The 21,482-nt window shown below is 38.3% G+C and overlaps 1 protein-coding gene across 5 annotated transcripts in view; it reads right to left on the reverse strand.

Annotated features, from left to right (window-relative positions):
• Positions 1–21,482, reverse strand: part of OXCT1 (3-oxoacid CoA-transferase 1) — a 184,423-nt gene that overhangs the window by 92,158 nt on the left and 70,783 nt on the right. For all 5 annotated transcript variants that reach the window (XM_049862962.1, XM_049862951.1, XM_049862982.1 and 2 more), the window contains 2 exons: positions 2,802–2,909; positions 1,287–1,401 (listed from right to left, as the gene is read on the reverse strand). In XM_049862962.1, the coding sequence (XP_049718919.1) occupies positions 1,287–1,401; positions 2,802–2,909 (223 nt within the window). The remainder of the gene's footprint in view (positions 1–1,286; positions 1,402–2,801; positions 2,910–21,482) is intronic.

The raw sequence follows: 21,482 nt of genomic DNA on the forward strand, positions 1-21,482 counted from the left end.
CATAATTCAATCCATGACAGCAGGCATGAAAACAACATTAATCTCCTTCCACATCTCCATCAGAGCTCTTGGGTGACCAGGTCCATTGTCAATAAGCAGTAAGATTTTGAAAGAAATTTTTTTTTTTTTTTTCTGAGCAGTAGGTCTCAACAGTAGGCTTAAAATACTCAGTATTCACAACATGGTTGTAAATAGATGAGCTGTCATCCATGCTTTGTTGTTTCATTAATAGAGCACAGGCAGAGTAGATTCAGCATAATTCTTAAGGGCCCTAGGATCTTCAAAACGGTAAATGAACATTGGCTTCAACTTAAAGTCATCAACTGCATTAAGCCCCTAACAATAGAGTCAGCCTGCCCTCTGAAGCTTTGAAGCCAGGCATTGACTTCTCTGTAGCTATGAAAGTCCTAGATGGCATCTTCTTCCAATATAAGGCTATTTCGTCTACATTGAACATCTAGTGTTTAATGTAACCAAATTTACCAATTATCTTAGCTAGATCTTCTGGATAATTTGCAGCAGCTTTCGACATACCTTCTTCACTAAACTTGATCATTTCTAGCTTTTGATATATCGTGAGAGACGCGTGACTCTTCCTTTCACTTTAACACTTAGAGGCCATTGTAGGGTTATTAACTGGCCTAATTTCAATATTGTCACATCTTAGGGAATAGGGAGGGAGAGAGAGAGCAGAACACGTGGTTGGTTGGAGGAGCAGTCAGAACACACACAACATTTATTGGTTAAGTTCGCTGTCTTCTATGGGTGTGGTTCGTGGCGCTCCGAAACAATTACAATAGTAACATAAAAGATCACTGATCCCAGACCACCATGACAGATATAATAATAATGAAAAAGTTTGAAATATTACTGGAATTACCACAATGTGACACAGAGACACAAAGTAAGCACATGCTGTTGGAAAATGGCTCCTATAGACTTGCTCAAGGCAGGGTTGCCACAAATCTTCAATTTGTAAAAAACGCAGTATCTGCCAAGCATGATAAAGTGAAGCACGATAAAACAAGATATGCCTGTATTAAAAAATAGCTCAGCAAATTATTGGCTGCCATTTTGTTTCAAGAAGGCAAAAAGATTATAATTCCAATGTGATATATCTTGATACCTTTGGGTTTTAGACCACATTTTATAAAAATTGATGGAACGCTTTAAAAGTTACCATGGCACAAATAGAGAAAAACCACTATGCAGGAGGCCTAGTAGCCAGATCAATTTGGTAGAAGTGAAAGCAATGTCTTTTTCCATTCCCAGAGAATAAAGGATACCATACATGCCGTCTTCAAATTCAAGAGCTGCCCGCTTGATGATACGTTCTCTTGTGCTATCTCCAGGTTTATCAGATTTGGTTTTTCCACCTTCCTCTTTCCGGATAGATAGGCGCTTTAAAATAAACAAATAAATTCTTCATGGTTGAAGGTAAGCCATGTATTTTATCACCACTAAAACACAAAATCTTACTGGACAAAAATTGAACTGTCCCCCATTACTACCCAAACCAAAAACCCCCTGCCATCGAGTCAATGCCGACTCACAGCACCCTGTACTACATTACTACAGTGAGGCCAATTTGCAATATAATGGAGAGTTCAAAAAAAGAATAACTTGGGTGACATTTGGTGACAGAAATCATTCTTTGGGAATTAAATGAAATAGGTCTGATTTGTTTGAAGAAGAAGAGAGACCCGTTCTGTCTCTTTGAAGCAAATAATCCCCCTCTCACTGTCACACTGACTGCTACTGCTGTTTTTCTGCAGACTCCTGAAACGGAATTCTCCACAGGTGCTCAGATATTGAGCCAGAACAAAGACAAAGGACGAGGCCTTGGAAATCTCTTTTTGCAGGGCTGTCAGAATGTGTTCACCAGGTGGTGTTGCTGCCAATTTCCTATTTCCATCTGCAGAGTCTAGACTGGCTTTGCTACAAGTGTATCACAAGAATCAATTATAGAAATATCCAGAAATAGGCAAGAAGTTATTTCCATTATAAAATGACTCTGACGTGGACCCTGTTCCTGTTTGCAAATGCTCCATCCTTTCTCCCTAGCCCCCTGACACTAGTTTTAGATTGCAGAACGTCTGTTTGATGCCCACAGGGTGGCAGGTGTCTCTGATTGCATAATATCCCCTGTTACTTGCTGCATATCTATTATATTTCTAATCCCTAGGCACTTCTGAACTTTGATATCAATTCTGGCCCAGATAGTCATTCTTTATGCTCTCAGTGTCCTGGGATTACCTCCAATGCTCTTGGTACCCCTCCTTGCCATGATCTCATACCCATCAGCTGCCCAAAGCTAATGGAAAATGTTCTTTCTGCTCTATACGGAAGTGCAAGGCAACTTCAAGATAGATAGACATTTATGAACAATGAAATGTTAAATGTCCAACAGGGGTGATGCCACCAAAGGCCTTATTATCTTTTTCTACTCTGGGACAACTAGCCAAAACCATGCATCATAAGTTAGGACAGTTCTAGAACCCTGTAGCGAACAGTCTAAGGAGCCACATGACTTGGTGATATATATATATATACACACCTTGGGAACACAAGCCACTCTCAGGCTGGACAGTAACATGGACATGGTACCTGATGAGAGAATCACATCTCATGAAGGGCACATAGAGAAGCTCCCTCTAAGATCCAAAGCAAGACTTCCTGCTCATCTCCAATCCCCAAATTCTATGTTATCTGGAATGGCCTCAGGAATACATATCTCTGGTATGTGGATCCATTAAGGCTGTCAGATCCATAAATACTAGCAAATAAGCAAAGTCAATTACCTCAATTCTTTTCTCATACGCTTCTCCCTTTATAAGGCGGTGTACATAAATCTTAGGAATATGGATGTCTTCTGGGGCAAATGATCCAATATCCACAATTTCTTCAACCTAGACAAAATAAAATTAAAAAATAAAATCAGTTAATGAAAGGTTAAACAGAGTATTTTTATTTTTTTTTAAAAGTAGAATATATGCATCTTCACCTCCAACTTATGTTGAATATACAATGTAAGTATGTGTGTGTATATATACAAAACATATATATGCATACATACATATATATGTACATATAGCTAGATACACAACGTGTATACATATATATGTACATATACCTTGGAAACTCTATGGGGCAGTTCCACTCTGTCCTGTAGGGTCGCTATGAGTCGGAATCGACTCGACAGCAGTGGGTTTGGTTTCTTTTTTTATATACATATACATGTGTGGTGGGCATACACATGAAATATGTTATCATACCCTCTAGACACACAAAAGGGAAGAAATTCAAATGCATATGTCTGAACAATAAGTACAGAGCATAAAGCTTCAGAACTTAATCTTTGCCTAAAAATGTCTCAATCATAAATTTATCGAGTGGTTTGTCAGGACAGCTGCTTGAACTTTCACAAATTGCAGCTCAACTACACAAAACTTGAAAGCACATTTTTTCAGACCCATATTTTCAAAATTAATGGGAAATTTATCATATCAAAGACAAAAATCTGTAACAACATCTGCTTGGTCAATTGAAGAGCCTTTTAAATATAGATACAAATGCTATTTGTAACAGTTTTTAATTATTCCTGTTGGTAGCTTCCAAAGATCATGAGAGAATTGCAATAGCTGAAATAATTTTACTTAAAGACAGTCCATTAATATGGAAATTTCAAAATGGAAATGTTAACTAATAACTCAAAATACTCAATTAGAATTAAAGTCATTCACAGAGCCAAGGGCATTATATAACAATATAGAGTCCCAAATCAGTCTATTTTAGAATTCATATTTTTTAAAAAAAGGACAAAAGAAAAAAATAATAATTATAAATGTAAAAAACCAAGATAACAAAAATCAAGGAATGCAAAAGTCAACGTTTTTGTGATCAAAGAATGAGCTTACTGGTGCCAAAAAAAAAAATCTTGATTGTGAGTTCTCAGCTTAACAGAGCCATGTGCACCAAATAATCACTAGCTTGTAAAAAAAAAAAAAAAAAAATTTTTTTTTTTTTTTTTTTACGTTAACTGACTTGTACAAGGAGAGCTGAATTCTAACTTGCATCCTTAGCTATTAACTGATTCCTCCATCGGTTTCTGAGGTTGGGGTAGGTAGTCCCCTTATGCTACTCTACTGCTCTATGTCTTCACTGGGTCCCTTCCACAATGGCAGAATACAAGGGATTATAGGAGACATTTTAGTTATTGTGCAATGTTCTCAAATAGCTGGGAAAAAAGACCAGGACATAGTGAATAAAAGCTATCTTCTTTGATAAGCAGCAGGATCTTGACCAAAATTAAACAAAACCCTCGAAGGAAGAGTCAGTAAATACGGGAGCATTCGAGTGGAGACAAACGGGTAGAAATGCAGAACCACATTCATCTGGGGATGTACTGTGGGGGAGGCCAGGAGGGCTCCTCATTACTGTGCTCTGCAACGTCCCCTCTGAACCTCTCTTGCTGTGGTATTCTCTATCCCAGGTGGTAGCCGGGTGAGGAGGAGGTGGAAGCAGGAAGGGTACTGATACCTTTCCAGCTGACAGAAGCTTTCAGACATTAGGGCTCATTCACAACTTTACAATTACTCAATTCTAGCCTTCTAAGAAGCTCTTGACTTTAAAAATGAGTTTATACATCAATCCATTATCCTGAGGGTATATACAAAGACTTATTATTCATGAGAATATTAACCACGGTGTTCTTTATAATAATGAGTTGGACAACATTCTTTAAAGAGATAGAAAAATTCATCATTAACTTTATACAGAAAGGGAAGAAGCCCAGATAAGTAAAGCGCTACTGAAGAATAAAGTAGGAGGACTTGCACCACCTGACCTCAGAACCTACTATACAGCTGCAGTAGTTAAAACAGCCTGGTACTGGTACAATGACAGATATATTGATCAATGGAACAGAATTGAGAATCCAGATGTAAATTCATCCACCTACAGTAACCCGATCTTCGACAAGCGCCCAAAGTCCATCAAAGGGGGAAAAGACAGTCTTTTTAACAAATGGTGCTGACAAAATGGATGTCCATCTGCAAAAAGGAAACCATGGTGGTGTAGTGGTTAAGTGCTATGGCTGCTAACCAAAAGGTCAGCAGTTCAAATCCACCAGGTGCTCCTTGGAAACTCTATGGGGCGGTTCTACTCTGTCCTATAGGTCACTATGAGTCGGAATCAACTCGATGGGATTGGGTATGGGTTGGTTTTTTATCTGCAAAAAAATGAAATAGGACCCATACCTCACACTATACACAAAGACTAATTCAAAATGGATCAAAGACCTAAACATAAAACCCAAAACTATAAAGATCATAGAAGAAAAAATGGGATCGATGCTAGTGGCCCTAATACACTGCACTAATAGGATACAAACCATAATTAACAACACACAAACTCCAGAAGATAAGCTACATAACTAGGATCTTCTAAAAATTAAACACTTATGCTCATCAAAAGACTTTACCAGAAGTGTAAAAAGAGAACCTACAGACTGGGAAAAAATTTTTGGCTCTGACAAATCTGACAAAGGTCTAATCGCTAAAATCTAAGGGAAAATCCAACACCTCTACAACAAAAAGACAAATAATCCAATTAAAAAATGGGCAAAGGAAATGAACAGACACTTCACCAAAGAAAACATTCAACCTGCCAACAGACACATGAAGAAATGCTCTAGATCACTACCCATCAAAGAAACGCAAATCAATACCACAATGAGATACCATCTCACCCTGGTTATTACTGGCACAAATCCAAAAAGGAGAAAATAACAAACGTTGGAGAGGCTGCTAGGAGACTGCAACTCTTACGCACTGCTGGTGGGAATGCAAAATGGTATAACCATTTTGGAAAACGATATGGTGCCTCCTTAGAATGCTAGAAATAGAAATATATGATCCAGAAATCCCACTCCCAGGAATATATCCTAGATAAATAAGAGCTGTCACGCAATTAGACATGCACAACCATGTTCGTTGCAGCATTGTTTGCAATAGCAAAAAGATGGAAGCAACCTAGATGCCCATCAACAGATGAATAGATAAACTATGGTACATACACACAATGGAGTACCACGCAACGATAAAGAACAATGATGAATCTGCAAAGCATTTCACAACATGAGTGAATCTGGAGGGCATTATGCTGAATGAAATAAGTCAATCACAAAAGGACAAATACTGTATGAGACCACTACTGTAAAAACTCATGAAAAGGTTTATACACAAGAAGAAATAATCTTTGATGGTTACCAGGGAGGGGAGGGGTGGGGATGGAAAAACACTAAATAGACAACAGATGAGTGCTAACTTTGATGAAGCGTACAACAGTACACAATATTGGGGAAGCAAGCACAACTTGTACGAGGCAAGGTCATGGAAGCTCCATAGATACATCCAAACTTCCTGAGGAGCTGAATTACTGGGCTGAAGGCTGCGGGGACCATGGTCTCAAGTAACATCTAGCTCAATTGGCATAACAGAGTTTATAAAGAAAATGCTCTACATTCTACTTTGGTGAGTACCATCTGGGATCTTAAAAGGCTGTGAGCAGCCATCTAAGATACTCCACTGGTCTCACCCCGTCAAGAGCAAGGGAGAATGAAGAAAACTAAAGACACAAGGGAAAGATTAGTCCAAAGGACTAATGGACCACATCTACCATGGCCTCCCCTAGACTGAGTCCAGTACAATGAGATGCTGCCCGGCTACCACCACTGACTGCTCTGACAGGAATCGCAATAGAGGGCCCCAGGGAGCTAGAGAAAAACTTAGAACATAATTCTAACTCACAAAAAAAGAACAGGCTTACTGGTCTGACAGAGACTGGAGAAATCCCAAGAGTATGGCCCCCGGACACCCTTTTAGCTCAGTAATGAAGTCACTCCTGAGGTTCGCTCTTCAGCCAAAGATTAGACAGGCCCACAAAACATAACAAGACTAAAGGGGCGAGGACTAGCAGGCAGGAGGGGATAGGAAAGCTGGTAGTATGGAACCCAAGGTCGAGTGTTGACATGTCATGGGGCTGTTAACCAATGTCATATAACAATATGTGTACTAACTGTTTAATGAGAAGCTTGTTCTGTAAACCTTCATCTAATTAAAAAAAAAAAACCTGTTTAAAAAAAATCACACAGAAAAAAATAATAATGAGTTAGAAACAACCGAAAGCCTCAACAATATGGTAAAAGTAAAATAAATACTAGTGCGCTCACACGATGAGTCGGTAGTGGCTCTTATAATATTTAATGGCACTGAGAAGTACTCAAAATTTAATGTTTCATAAAAATGGAAAATCTTGTATAAATAAATATTTACACATATGCACTTTGACACAATTATTTCTATAAACCAAAAAATCCCATTGCTATAGAGTTCATTCGGACTCATAGTGACCCTACAGGACAGAGCAGAACTCCCCCAGAGGGTTTCAAGAAGCAGCTAGTGGATTCCAACTGCAGACCTTTTTTTGTTGAGTGGCTGACCACTTAACCACTATACTATGCCTAGTAAAAATGGAAAGAAAATACACCGAAGTGCTAATATTTTTTTTTGTTTCCCCTTCACTTTTATAATCAAGAGGGGAAATCAGGTAAAGGAACAAATACTTTTTTTAAAAGATACAGTAAGTACCAAGTAAGCAGTTTTCAAGGCCGTTGTTGCTGTAATATTTTTAGGAGTAGATTGCTAGGATCTTCTTCCTAGTCTGCCTTAGTCTAGAAGCTCCACTGAAGCCTGTCCACCGCGGGTGACCCTGCTGGTATTTGAAATACCTGGGGCATAGCTTTCAGCATCACAGCAGCACACAAGCCAGCACAGTACCACAAACTGACAGACGAGCGGTGGCTTCTAAAACTAGGAAATACAAAAGTGTGGGAATCTGATGAATTCCACAATTTGTTAGAAACGATCCACGAAGGCATGTTAAAAACAAGATAGAGAAAAACTATGGTATCTAAACTCTAAAAGCAGTTTACAACATTTTGAAATGATTTAAAGAAACCCTTTGCCTACATATTCAAAGGTAATAATCTGAACTATACTCCTTCTCTAATGCTGCTCCAAAAGTTCAGGCCCTCAGATCTCTTGCTTGAATTATTACGGAGACTTACTCATTGCTTTTACCCTTCAGTGGGTACAACAAACATAATGAAGGCCAAAAAAAAAAAAAAAAAAAACACAACACTAGTACTCTTCACCTACACCAGAAATGTTGATGATAACCAATCACGATTTTAGTCTGGTTCCACCAAAGAAAGTTTCAACAAAAAACACCACATTGAGACAAAGCTTCATTTCCAAAGGCAATTACATCATGCCTTTCACATGTTTCACAACAAATAGTGAATAAAAGTATCCTGGAAAAACAGCTCTGATGAAAAGCAAGAATACAGTTAAACTTAATCAGCTCCCTGCTTTGTCATCCTAATCAGAGTGATTTCCAGACTGTAGAAAATGCACATGCAGTATTTGTCAGAACAATACCAACACTCAACCGTATGAAAAACTTCTATACAAAAAGCAAAGCTTTCTCAGAGTTGGTTAGCAGAGTTAATAGAAAGCGAAGAAAATATCTGAAGCACAAACCAAAAGAAGAAAACAGGTTTTCAGACAATCTGTGAAAAAAGTCAATAAACTGAAGAAGCAGAACTATCTTAATGCCAGTTGTTAGAAGCACCGAAGGCTGCTGTGTTGGTTTTGTGTGATCTTGTTTAAAAAAAAAAAGTAAGAAAGAACCAGTGGAGAAAAAAAGGCCCAGTGAGATCAGGCAACACCATAAGGTAAGGGTCAAAGGAAATCTGAAAAGAAAAACATGAACAAAATGAGCTTGTTAGAGAAAAAGTAAAAATAAAAGCTTCCAAGAGCATGCATTCACGATGGTAGAATGCACCTTCTGAAACTAGAAGTGGATAAAATAGAGAATAAAGGACAAAGAAAAAGCAATGGGCACATCTAAGTGTCCTCGGACGAGATCAAGACAGAGGAAAGGTAGAGAAGGACGACACAGACTTCTCCCTGACACTATGTATAGCTCTCACGCGGCGCCATCTGGCACATTGAGAAATCCAGACACTCGAGGCTTCTCTAATTAGTACTTGTCTTCAATCATTAGCAGAAAAATAGAGGCTAGGAAATGTTAATTGTTATTGATCTGAACTTTGTTTTAAAAGGTTGCTTTCTTTCCCTCGCACTTTTCCCTGCTTTATAATTCTGAAAAGTTTTATTTTAAAGCTCGGAGAAGGATAATACCTCATCCTTTGGTAACTACGAATGGATCACTCAATAAGCAACGTGCACATAGACTTAATTGTGCTTACTTACTAATCTATAGTGCAAAATTTTATGTGGTGAAAAACAGGTGAACTTGTGCCCTACAGATTAGTAAGTAAACACAATTAAGCCCGTGTGTACCTCGCTAACTGTAAGCTGGTGCATACCGGGCTTACTGGTTAACCCGCCTTGCTGGGGACTATGTTTGTGTTTTTACTTTGCAAACATTATTTATATCTCAGGTAAGGGAACACTGAGGAGCTGTGAGGCAATAACGTCTTCATTTTTCATTTTATTTTAGTGACAACTTCAATTCCTGATAGCCACAAAAAATGGGTCCAATCCTGAAGTTGGTTAGTGAAAAATGTTGCACACCTGTAAAAACGCCTCGTGCGCCTCACACCTGTAAAAACTTGTGCGCCGCACACCTGTAAAAACCCGTGCACCCTAGAAAGCGAGGGCTGCTGTGGGAGGAAGGGGAAGAAACACGTTCCAGATTTCTCCCTGGAAGTCATTTTAACTTTCAAAAGCTTGGGATGAACAGTCTTCTTTTGACAAGAAATCAAAAAGCAAACAACAAGCAATAATGTCTAGAATCATAAGAAACACTAAGTAATTCCAAATTAGCAAAAAGCAGTGGAAAACTAGAAAAAGGGAAGAGGGAAGCAATGAGCATTAACAGAAAAATTAGGAGTTAGGTGCTGTGGTGCTCTGGGTGCTGACTTAGCCCAGAAGATGAGTAAAATGAAACATAGAGAAAGGAGAGATCAGGATGTAAGGCACCCTTCTCAAAAATCCAAAGAAGGTGAATGCTTTCTTAAACTCCATGCTAAGGAATAATAGGACCAGTACAAAAATGTAGGAGAAAAAGGGCCAGCCAGAAAAAACGCACAGGCTTGAGAAGTCTGCAGAGAAATGTCCAAAGACTGAAAAAATGAGTGACAGATGAATTTGGTATGTATGATTGCATAGTCATTACTGAAATTTGGTAGTTTGGTTCTCATCCCAGAATAAGGCAGGAGACATTCTGCAATGTCCAGTGAAAATAAAATGACAAAAAATCACACCGATGGCCATACAGTCAGACTGCTCACCAAATCAAGTATGTAGATGACATATTTTTAAAAGAAATGACAAAAGTGGCTCAGAAATAAGACAGTGGTCTGATGAGAGACACCAAATATTTGAACATCTTCTGTGTACCGTATTCTGCTAATAAATTCTTATACTGCATTCTGACAATTGCTATCTTTCAGAATGAAGCTGTGAGGGAGACCATGATTCTGGACTTCTAACCAATACGGATCAACTGCTTGGTACAGTGGAAATGATGGAAATCTTGAGAGAAAGTGACAAGGTAAAATTAGAATTTGTAATAGACCAGACAAATTGAATTCTGCGTATACACAGAAATGTATTCCGGTCTTTGAAGAACGGTACATTTCAAAAAGTTCAGAGAAAAAATAAGCAGGATCAGAAACTCGCAATGATAAATGTGAGGGCTATGAGGCTCTCATAAGCCCATTCTGACAATGTAAAAATAGGACATCTGGATAGAAAATGATGTATAAAGGAAAATAAGGCCAGTAAGTATTGCACGGACAGCAATGTGATCATCTCAAATTTTAAAAGACCTCATACAAAAGAGAAACAGACATGACCTTGGACAAATAGGACAAATGTCAAAAGGTACAAACAAGATTAGAATGAGATGAGGCTTGTTCAAAATGCTAAAGATGAAAGGCTGTTTCTGGGGTGATTTTGTTGTTGCTGTTCTGAGTAATTTGGAAATTATATTCGCCACCTACACCTTCTGAGACAGAAGACAGGAGAAAACAGAGTGGCTCAATTCCATTTTGCTCCTGACTTCCTCATCAGGTAGGTCAAAGGGGCAGAACTAATATGGTTATGGAGGAATTGAATTCTAAGAAGAGAGACTCACATTCTCCAAACTGATTCAAGGCTGTAAGCCCAAAAAAATTATATCTCAGAATTCTTAAGGAATCTGAAGATATGATCACAGATTCAGAGTCAAGTTAAAAATGGCAGCAGTACCAGCAATAGAGAGAGGCAATGACATTCCTTTTCAAAACAGAGCAAGGTAGAATACAGAAAAGTAGCCCTGACAGAGCAACAGTTGTGCACTCAGCTGCTAACCAAAGGTCAGCCGTTTGAACCCACCAGTGGCTCCACAGCAGCAAAGATCTGGCAATCTGCTGCCATAAAGATTACAGCCTAGGAAACACGGTGGGGCAGTTCTTTCCTGTCCAATAGAATCACTATGAGTCAGAATGGACTTCACAGCACACAAGAAGCATACAGAAACTTCAGAACAGGAGGCTTGATCCTCAACAATATTCTAGAATGTATTATTAAACAGATAGTCTGTAAGGCAATAGACAGAGGAAAGAATATTATTACACACCAGTACAAGTTTCCCCCCAAATCAATCCATGCCACATTAGCTTCAATAATCTGCGGATCAGGTTAGCACATAGGTAGGCCAGGAGAGGAGTCCCTAGGTAGTGCAAGAGGTTCAAGCACTCGGCAACTAACCGAATGGCTAGAGGCTCAAGTCCAACCAGATGCCTTGGAAGAAAAGTCTGGTGATCTGCTTCTGAAAAGTCATCCATTGAAAACCCTATTGAGCACAGTTCTATTCTGACACATGGGGTTGCCCTGAGTCAAAAGTGACTTAAGCAGCAACTGTAAAGGCCAGAAGAAAAACTCTGTGATTTCACAAAACATCTGGCAAAGTCTCTCACATAAGAGTTTTATAGACATGTTGGAAAACATTATTTTAAATCAACAGATACAGTAATCATCTACAAAATCTAGCAATGAAGAAAATAAACAAGGTGCCTGCTCTGAGGAGTAAACACAGTACAGCTAGGGAGCTAATGGCCTGAGGAACCACAAAAGTATTTGATGGCTTGACAAAGTCTTAGAAGTAAGTTTCTGGTGCTGTCGTTTTTAACTTTTGGAGGAACACGTACTTCTTTAAGAATCTGATGAAAGCCACAAAGTCTATTCACAGAAAATAATTTTTTACATATAAAATCCTCCATAAGTTTTCAGGAGATTGATCCATAGACACCCTCCTCTCCCCTTGGCCTGCTGGCCTCAGGATAGATTCCAGATTAGAAGAGACATCACTGCTCTAATGGTTTGATGGTTTCATGTCTTTGGTCCTATCCTGCTCAACAATTTTATGGAGGCCACGGAGCGTACTCAGCTAATTATGGCAAAGGGCAAGGGTCTGGGTGCCATTGGCAATTCTGAAAAGCTGCCTTGCTGTCTTTGTCACAGAGGACAAGCTCAGGCTCACTGCCTCCAAACATTTACCAAAAGTTTGGCTGAGAAAGACAATGTTCAGGGAGTCCAACCATTCTTTTAAATGCTCCAAGAATACTATGTCCCTCCAAGAATAGTATCTTTATACCACAGTTAACATAGTTTAAGTCAGTTTATCTTTCTTGCAATCAAGTGAGCTTGCTCGGGGCGCCTGAGATGAAATTTTGTCTAATTTTAGCAGCAAGAGTAGTTGTACTTCACCTGATCGTTAGTTTTCTTTTAAATTACATACACAATTAACTATACAAATTAGCACTTTATTTTTTATTTGGCATCTTGCGGCTCACTCATGTTTGCTGTTATGGTATAATTTTTAATCCCAATTCTAGTTCCACTTTATAGTTCTACTATTGCTTTTCCCTGGAGAAGGACATCATGCTTGGTAAAGTAGAGGGTCAGCAGAAAAGAGGAAGATCCTCAACGAGATGGACTGACGCAGTGTTCGCAACAATGGGCTCAAGCATAGCAACAATTGTAATGATGGCGCGGGACCTGACAGTGTTTCCTTCTGTTGTGCATAGGATCACTACAAGTCAGAATAACAACAACACTGCTTTTCTATCTTCTTAAAGCTCTACTCCTAATTGATGTAATCTTGTATATTTTCTATGTCTTGTAAGCTCCCTTATATCATCTCTGGAATAAGATGGGTAAAAATTACATAGCACATGTATCAAATTTCAGAATGATACAAGGCCAGAAAGAATATCTAATACAATGAAGATAGAAAATGACCTTTATTGGTAAGGAAAACAAAATGAGCCAACTTTTTCATTCATGAACTAAATGAAATTCAGCAGGGATCAAAGTTAATACTGTAAAATAATACCCAGTCTAATATTTTAAAAAGACAAAACAATTTAACCACTAGCATAATGACTATCATGTGACCAAAAAAAAAAAAAAAACACCAAAACCTGTTACCATTGAGTCAATTCCGACTCATAGTGACCCTTCAGGACAGGGTACAATTGCCTCCACAGGGTTTCCAAGGAGCACCTGGTAGTTCTAACTGCCAACCTTGCTAGCAGCCGAGCTCTTAACCACTGCACCACCAGGGCTCCATCACGGGACAAGGGTACCCAAAAACGCCGAAAGAATATTTTTTGCCCACTTGCTGTCCAACCTCAAAGTTGGTGATGACCACTTTTAACTTGAGGTCCCTCATTACAAAATAAAAACAGTCCTACCTCCTTACAATGTTTCATCTTAAAAACATGGCATGAGAGGGAAAATGGATGAAGCACTTTAAAACTTTACTTAAAATAACTGAGCTTATTAAAACAATGACTAGCAGCCAAATTAATACACTACATGGATTCAAGTGAAAAAGGGACATTACTTTGTGGACTATCCCAACAGTTTTTGTAACGTGGAAGAATTTTTTTTAAACAAATTGAAAAGCAGTCTATGATAAGCATTATGTTCATTTCCATTGTCCCTAATACTAAGTCCAAACAGTCTAGTCCATGCTGGTAACACTTCTTCATTTGACCGAAAATGCCCATCTTCACTAAGTATGTGAGATAGTAACATTCAGGCAGTAGTCTAAATATGCACATTTTATTTGTCATATCTTTTTCTAAAGGGAAATTTTATTAGGACTGCAGCAAATCCTGAGAAATAATTAAAATAACTAAAGTGAGTACATCTACCCAAAGGAATTAAAATACTTCTAAAAGGTTCATTCAAAGCACAAGTCTTATCTATAATATCAAGAAAAAAAAATTACACCATTATTACATATGCCAAGGAAAACAGGAAGACATGATATAATTAATAGAATTAAACTAGAAACATTCTTCAGTGAAGAGTGTTATGGAGAAACAGAAGACAAAAAAAGTTGGTGTTTGGTTTTAAAGGCAAAGAAAAACTGCCTATGAGTGACACCAACTAAAACTTTAAAATGTTATTTATTCTTCATGCTTGTTTCCTTTGATTTGGGGCTGTCAATCATACCTGGAGCTTTTTTTTATAATGCAAGGAGATAGTATTTAACATATAAACTGCAAAGTAGAACTGGGTTACAACTCCAGCGTTTCCAGAACACAGCTAATGGCTGTTAAATCTAACAAAGGCTGATTCAATTTGGTATGTGAAGGACTCAATAATTTCTAAATTTTTAAAATAGCTTTTAGCATGTGCAGTATCACATGAGCTCTGATTTATTTCATCTTTTATATGCTTTCCATATGTTTTCATTGCAATGAACATTAAGCAAAGCAGAATTCTATTTATTTCACTAAGAAAATTAAAGTGCTATGTTTGTTTGTCCTGGTTTAGCCCTGTAAGAAAGGTAGACATAAAATGATAAAAAAATAAACTTCAAAACAAAATACCCTCTTTTCTCTCTTGGCAATTCAGTTTTTAAAACTAGATCTTAAAGTCCTGATGAAATGCAAACATATTCATCACATTATCAGTGTGTTTTTATCATTAAAATCAAATGGTTTTTCCCTTAGTACAAATAGTGGAGACACAGCAAGCTTCATTTACTTTTCCCCTAGGCCCGGTTTTCACATTCAATTCTATGGCTGGCATCACTTAGTTCCAGTTTTTTTCAACATCCAGGCATCAACAGAAGCAGAGTCAAGTCTAACTCCGAGGCCTTCGTTCACGATGATGGCTGAAACCTACCACAAATAAAGCTGATCGAGGTAATGAATCCAAAATGTCCTCTTGGCATATACAGCTCATCCCCAAAACTCAACACTATATTCAAAGAGTTAAGAACAATGAAAAGATGTACCCGGATCTTTTAGACATAATTTTCTCCATTAAAGAAAAGGGCGTATGGCTAAAAAAGAACAGTAGTTCATGGATACCAGTGCTCTATAAGACAGATATGTTTGTCCACGTGATTCTAATACCAAGTATTTAACTGACTTCTCCTATAGTTAGAATGATAAGGAGGCAACAGAGTATGATATAAAGGATAGTGGATTTGGAGTTGGGAGCCCTGGTGGAGCAGTGGTTAAGAGCTCAGCTACTAACCAAAATGTCAGCAGTTCAAATCCACCAGCCACTCCTTGGAAACCCTACAGGGCAGTTCTGCTCTGTCCAATAGGGTCACTATAAGTCAGAATTGACTGCAATGGGTTTGGTTTGGTTTTAGAATCTGGGGTTAGGAGATTAATTTCTGGTTTCAGCTCCAACGTTATCTAACACTGGGCTCTTTCTTAGGCAAGTCACTTAAGGTCATTTCATCTCTAAAATGTGAAAGTTGAACTTGAAATGATACTTACTATTCTTTCCAGTCCTTGCATGCTCTAAATCTGCATTAGTTCCTGGATGTTCTATAATAACATCTTAAAGTGAACATACTATCGTAAAGTATCTTTCTAATAATTCCGGATTGTTGAACACTCAAGATTAAGGTAATCCATTCCATTTAATGGGCATATATTGTTAAGTCCAACACATGATTTTAATTCCATGCCACTAAGCATATCCTCAACACCCCTCTGTACCTTGTACTCACTATGCCTATGTTCTCCTAGCTAATCCATCTGTTACATTTATTTTACAAGGCTAGCTTATTTACCTCCAATTTATAACCCTTTGCATACCTATTTAACTACCATATCACTTGTTTTACTTTTAGCTGGGTAATAAAAGCCTATTGAATGAGACACATTATCTATTCCAGCCATCATTAAAAGGCACACAACTTGAGATAAAATGGACCCAGGGAAGTCAGAGGAAGCTAATTACAGTAATAAGGAAGGGAATTTTGGAACAGCTGGTGGCAGGGCCTGAAATGGCCTCAAGTTTAAAGGTGTCAGGAAGAACCACTGACTGTACCTCATTTTTTTTGCTTGCTTAGACAAGGCAGGAGAATGATGTCAATCAAGTAGAACGGGCAGAACGTTTCTACGCCAGCAAAGTGGTGCCTGTATTTTAAAACTGTTAGCTCAGTGACCCAAACATCATTTACTGAGCATCTATTCTGTGCCTGGCATGGTGGCAGGTGCTGGGAATAGAGGGATGAGTAAGAAAAGGTTCCACAGGGGACTCACAATCTAATGAAGAAAACAGATGAGCAGCTCATCACACTGTGGTAGAGGGAAAGCTCTAGTGAGGAGGCAGTAAACGGACCAGGAAAAGAAGGGCAGGGAGGGCATTCCAGGCAGCAGGAACAGCAAAGGGAAAGGCAAGGAGTGAGGGAAGGATGTGACCTATGCAGGGAACGTGGGGAAATGTTAGCTGTGACAGAATTTAAGGTGCTTATGAACGAGAGCAGTTTGAATCTGCCAGGCACTCCTTGGAAACTCTACAGGGCAGTTCTACTCTGTCCTGTAGGGTCGCTATGGGTCAGAATCTACTTGACGGCACTGGGTTTGGTTTGGTTTTTTTGTGTGTGTGTGTGTTATGAATGGGAGTGTCAGGAAGAAGTTTGAAACTTTTATTGTATGGAACAAGGAGCCTAATTTTGGAAAAGGCTATTATAAACGTTAAAAGCTAAACCTGAACAAAAAAGAAATGTGCTTTCTTTCCTAGTTCAAAAACCTCGTGAGAGTTCACCTTACCCGATGCTGCTAGGGCAGCTTATTTGATTATCATGGCTTCCCTCCAGAAGGAAATTTTTAATACCTTGGCAATTACCTTCTCTTGTTTTTATTAATTTTGGTTGTGTACCTGGATTTTCTAGAGGCCTTGCAAAAGGGCATTGGGATATTTGAATATATTCTAATTTTAGGAGGCTACCATATGCTATGTATTGTCAAACTATAATAATGATACATACAAGTGTACCTGGATTTTCTAGATACCATATGCTATGTATTGTCAAACTATAATAATGATACATACAAGTGTACCTGGATTTTCTAGAGGCCTTGCAAAAGGGCATTGGGATATTTGAACATATTCTAATTTTAGGAGGCTACCATAAAAAAAACTAGTTTTTTTTTTACCATATGCTATGTATTGTCAAACTATAATAATAATACATACAGAAACACTTTTATAAAAAAATATAACTGGTAATACAAAAGGGGTCAATGTGTAATGTTTATCATCTTTCCTCTCACCCCTTCTGTACGTAAATAATTTATGTAAACCATGACTTTAAAATGCTTTCTTATAATTACATTCTTGAACCAGAAAGATTTGGAAAGTAACTTCTAAAAAAAGGAGGGGGGCAGCTAATATTTAAAATGAAACAATCTTGTATAAGCCCTAATTATCACTTCAGTATTTGCAGACTAGATCTATATTTGAAGGGGAAAAAATAACACTCTTTGACAAGGTCTCTGAGAGGAATGAGGAAAGCCACTATTATTTTAATGGGAGTGACTTTAAAATCACAAGCTAAATTCTTAACACAAACATGGAATAAATTGATAAGTAGGCCAAAAGTTGTTAGCTAAAGGAGAAAGCAAAATTAGGAAATGGAATCTTTGTCCCTTTTTCGCAATAAGATGGTTATCTAAGAGAGCATTCTCTCAGTTTATGTCATTCACACACTACCTTATTATTTAATAACCTTTCAGGGGAGAATATCATAGGTAAAGATTCCAAAACTATTATATTATCTTAGAAATGCCCTCTGGCCCTTCCTCACCTTCTCTTTTTGAATAGAATCTATGTCCTCATTTGCAATATTTTGTGGGAAGTCATGACCATAAGTTTTAGAGAGATGTCTCAAAACAGCAAATCAACAGAGCACTTGACTTACTGTTGGAACAGGCTCTGTGGGTGCAGCTGCTGGCAATGATGACTTTCTGAGAGTCTTATCCATCTCGACTTCCATAACTGCATTACTGCCATGGGCTTAAGATGGTAAGATAAGTCTTACTTTTCTAGCCCACTAATCAGTTGCTGTCAATTGACTGCAACTCACGGCAAACCCATGTGTGTCAGAGTGGAAATGTGCTCCACAGGATTTTTTAATGACTGATTTTTTTTGAAGTAGATCAAAGGCCTTTCTTCCGAGGTGATTCTGGGTGGACTCAAACCTGCAACCTTTCAGTTATCAGTAGACTGTATTAACTGTTTACACCACCCTCTCTAATCTACTAGCTGTAGCCAATCAAGTTCTTGCCTGAGAACTTGACTGCCCAAACAACCTGTAGGATTCCTCAGAAAACTGGGTTCAAACCCGGAAGACTGGCTCCCAAAGTACAAATGTCAACCACAACCCCATACTTCTTCCACCAAAACAAACTTCTTCTCTAAGCGTAAGATTCAAGAGCACTTGGAAATGTGACAGTTTAAAGACAAAATAATAACAACATTAACAAGGACAAATAGAATCACAAAAGAAATCTAAATAGCCAATAAATATATGAAAAATACTCAACTTCTATTGTCATCGAAGATATAGAATTAAAACCAGAGGACAGTATTTTTCACTGAGCAAATTGTCAAGTTTTTAAAAGTATAATATGCATGTTGCCAAAAATGGTTTAAGTGATACTTTTACATATTATGAGGTTATAACTGAAATTACATTTCTAAAGAACAGTTTAGCCATAAATATCAAAAGCTTTTAAAATGTTGATGCATGCAAAAAAAAAAAACCTATTTCTAGGAATTTGATCAAATAATCAGACATGCACAAAAGCAAGAATATTCACCAAAAACAATAATACCCAAGAGAAACATGTTCCTTAGAACAACCAGTTACCCCTTTCAAGGTCCAATTATTTTCTGCTTTCAATTTTTTTAATACCATGTGTTTTCATTGATGGAAGCATGCTGAGTCAGGGAGTATGTTTAAATTTTTGGTTGATGATATGTATTTTGAGAAATATGATCTGGTGTTACATGGCTACCACAGAACTTTTAAGGTCCTAAAACCCATACTTAAGTAACTCCCTGTCTGTACCACCAGACCCTGGTTGCTGATGTTTTTTGTGGTGCCTTCCATTAGGCTGGAGCCCTGGTGGCGTAGTAGTTAAGAGATCCGCTGCCAACCAAAAGATCAGCAGTTCAAATCTACCAGCTGCTCTTTGGAAATGCTATGGGGCAGTTCTTCCCTGTCCTATAGGGTCACCATGAATTAGGATCAACTTGATGGCAACAGGTTTCCATTAGGTTACATGGGGAATCTCTGGTTTTCCAAATTATGACACAAAAAAACAAAACCAAATACACCAAGGATCCCTAACTATCACACAGGAAACCATAAATATGCTTATAAGGCTTATCTAGGCACACAAAAGCCAAAAAGACAGAATTTTTACCCAATCACATTTCCTGGTTGCACTACCTTACTTGCAAGCCTCATACCCCAGCTATTTGGCTTCAATTAACATTTCTTTTGCCTTGCGCTGTTACACAATTCCCCACTGGAGGGCAGCAAATACTTTCAGTGGTAAAAGTGCATTCCCAAAGAACGTGAAAGCCAGAAAAAGTGGATGGTATACTGTATGCACCATGGGTCATAAAGAGGCAGTATTTGCCCAAAAGCAAAGATGAGAAGGCAGGAAAGGGTAGAAAACCAGGACAAAAGGAAAAGGGGAATCCAGAGCAGAAATGGGGAGAGTACTGACACATTGTGGGGAATGAAACCAAGGCCATGAAACACTTTATGTACAAACTATAGAATGGGAATCTAACTCACTCTGTAAACTTTCACCTAATGCACAATAATAAAAAAAATGTTCACTAAAACAGCAATAACAGTGAGAAGTGGAAAAGAACAAAGAAGTCCAACACTAGAGAGTAATATAAAGTTTTAAATATCCTGTTTTAGGGAATATATAATGACCTACAAAAATCTTAATGTTGTCCATCTAAGCTACTCCACTGGTCTCACCCCGTCTGGAGCGAGGGAGAATGAAAGAAAATCACAGACACAAGGGAAAGATTAATCCAAAAGACTAGTAGGCCACAACTACTACAGCCTTCACCAGACCGAGTTCAACACAACTAGATGTTGCTCCGCTACTACCACCAACTGCTCTGACAGAAATCACAATAGAGGGTCCTGGGCAGAGCTGGAGAAAAATGGAAAACAAAATTCTAACTCACAAAAAAAAAAAAAAAGACCAGACTTACTGGTCTGACAGAGACTGGAGAAACTCCAAGAGTATGGCCCCTGGACACCCTTTTAGCTCAGTAGTAAAGTCACTCCTGAGGTTTACCCTTTAGCCAAAGATTAGACAGGCGCATAAAACAAAACAAGACTAAAGGGGCACCCCAGCCCAGGGGCAAGGACAAGGTGGCAGGAGGGGACAGAGAAGTTGGCAAGGGTGAACCCAAGGTCGAGAAGGGGAGAGTGTTGACATGTTGTGGGGTTGTCAACCAATGTCACAAAATAATACGTGTATTAATTGTTTAATGAGAAACTAATTTGCCTGAAAACCTTCAACTACAGTATGAAAAAGGAGAAAAAAAATCAATGTTGTGTGTAATTTAAAAATATATAAAATATGACTCTAATTTTGCAAAAAGAAATAAATATGTGCATACAGGAATTAAGAAAATGAAATACAAGAGGCTTCTAATTTCATTTTTTCTCTCCAGGTCCTGAGTTCCATAAGGAAGTACCTCTACATCCCATTCCAGCCCATTCACCAAGGCTCCTCCCCATATAAATGTCCCCAGGCCTGTGAGCCAAGAGAAAGGGTGTCCTATCCCCCCCAAACACTGTGTCTCATATAGCAGATACTTATTATTTGTGGACGTAGCCATGCTTTTGACTATATTCTCAAGCAACTCTAAAGATGGCAATTTGCAGTTTTGGTAAGTTATGAACTTGACTCAGTATACAATCAGAATAGTCAGCTGTCTACTTCCACATTTAAGTGATAACCAGGAGGTACAATGGTTAAGTGCTCAGCTGCTAACCAAAAGGTTGGAGGTTTGAACACACACAGCTGCTCTGAAGGA

Source organism: Elephas maximus, chromosome 2 (assembly GCF_024166365.1).
Source record: "Elephas maximus indicus isolate mEleMax1 chromosome 2, mEleMax1 primary haplotype, whole genome shotgun sequence".
NCBI classification, from domain to species: Eukaryota; Metazoa; Chordata; class Mammalia; order Proboscidea; family Elephantidae; genus Elephas; species Elephas maximus.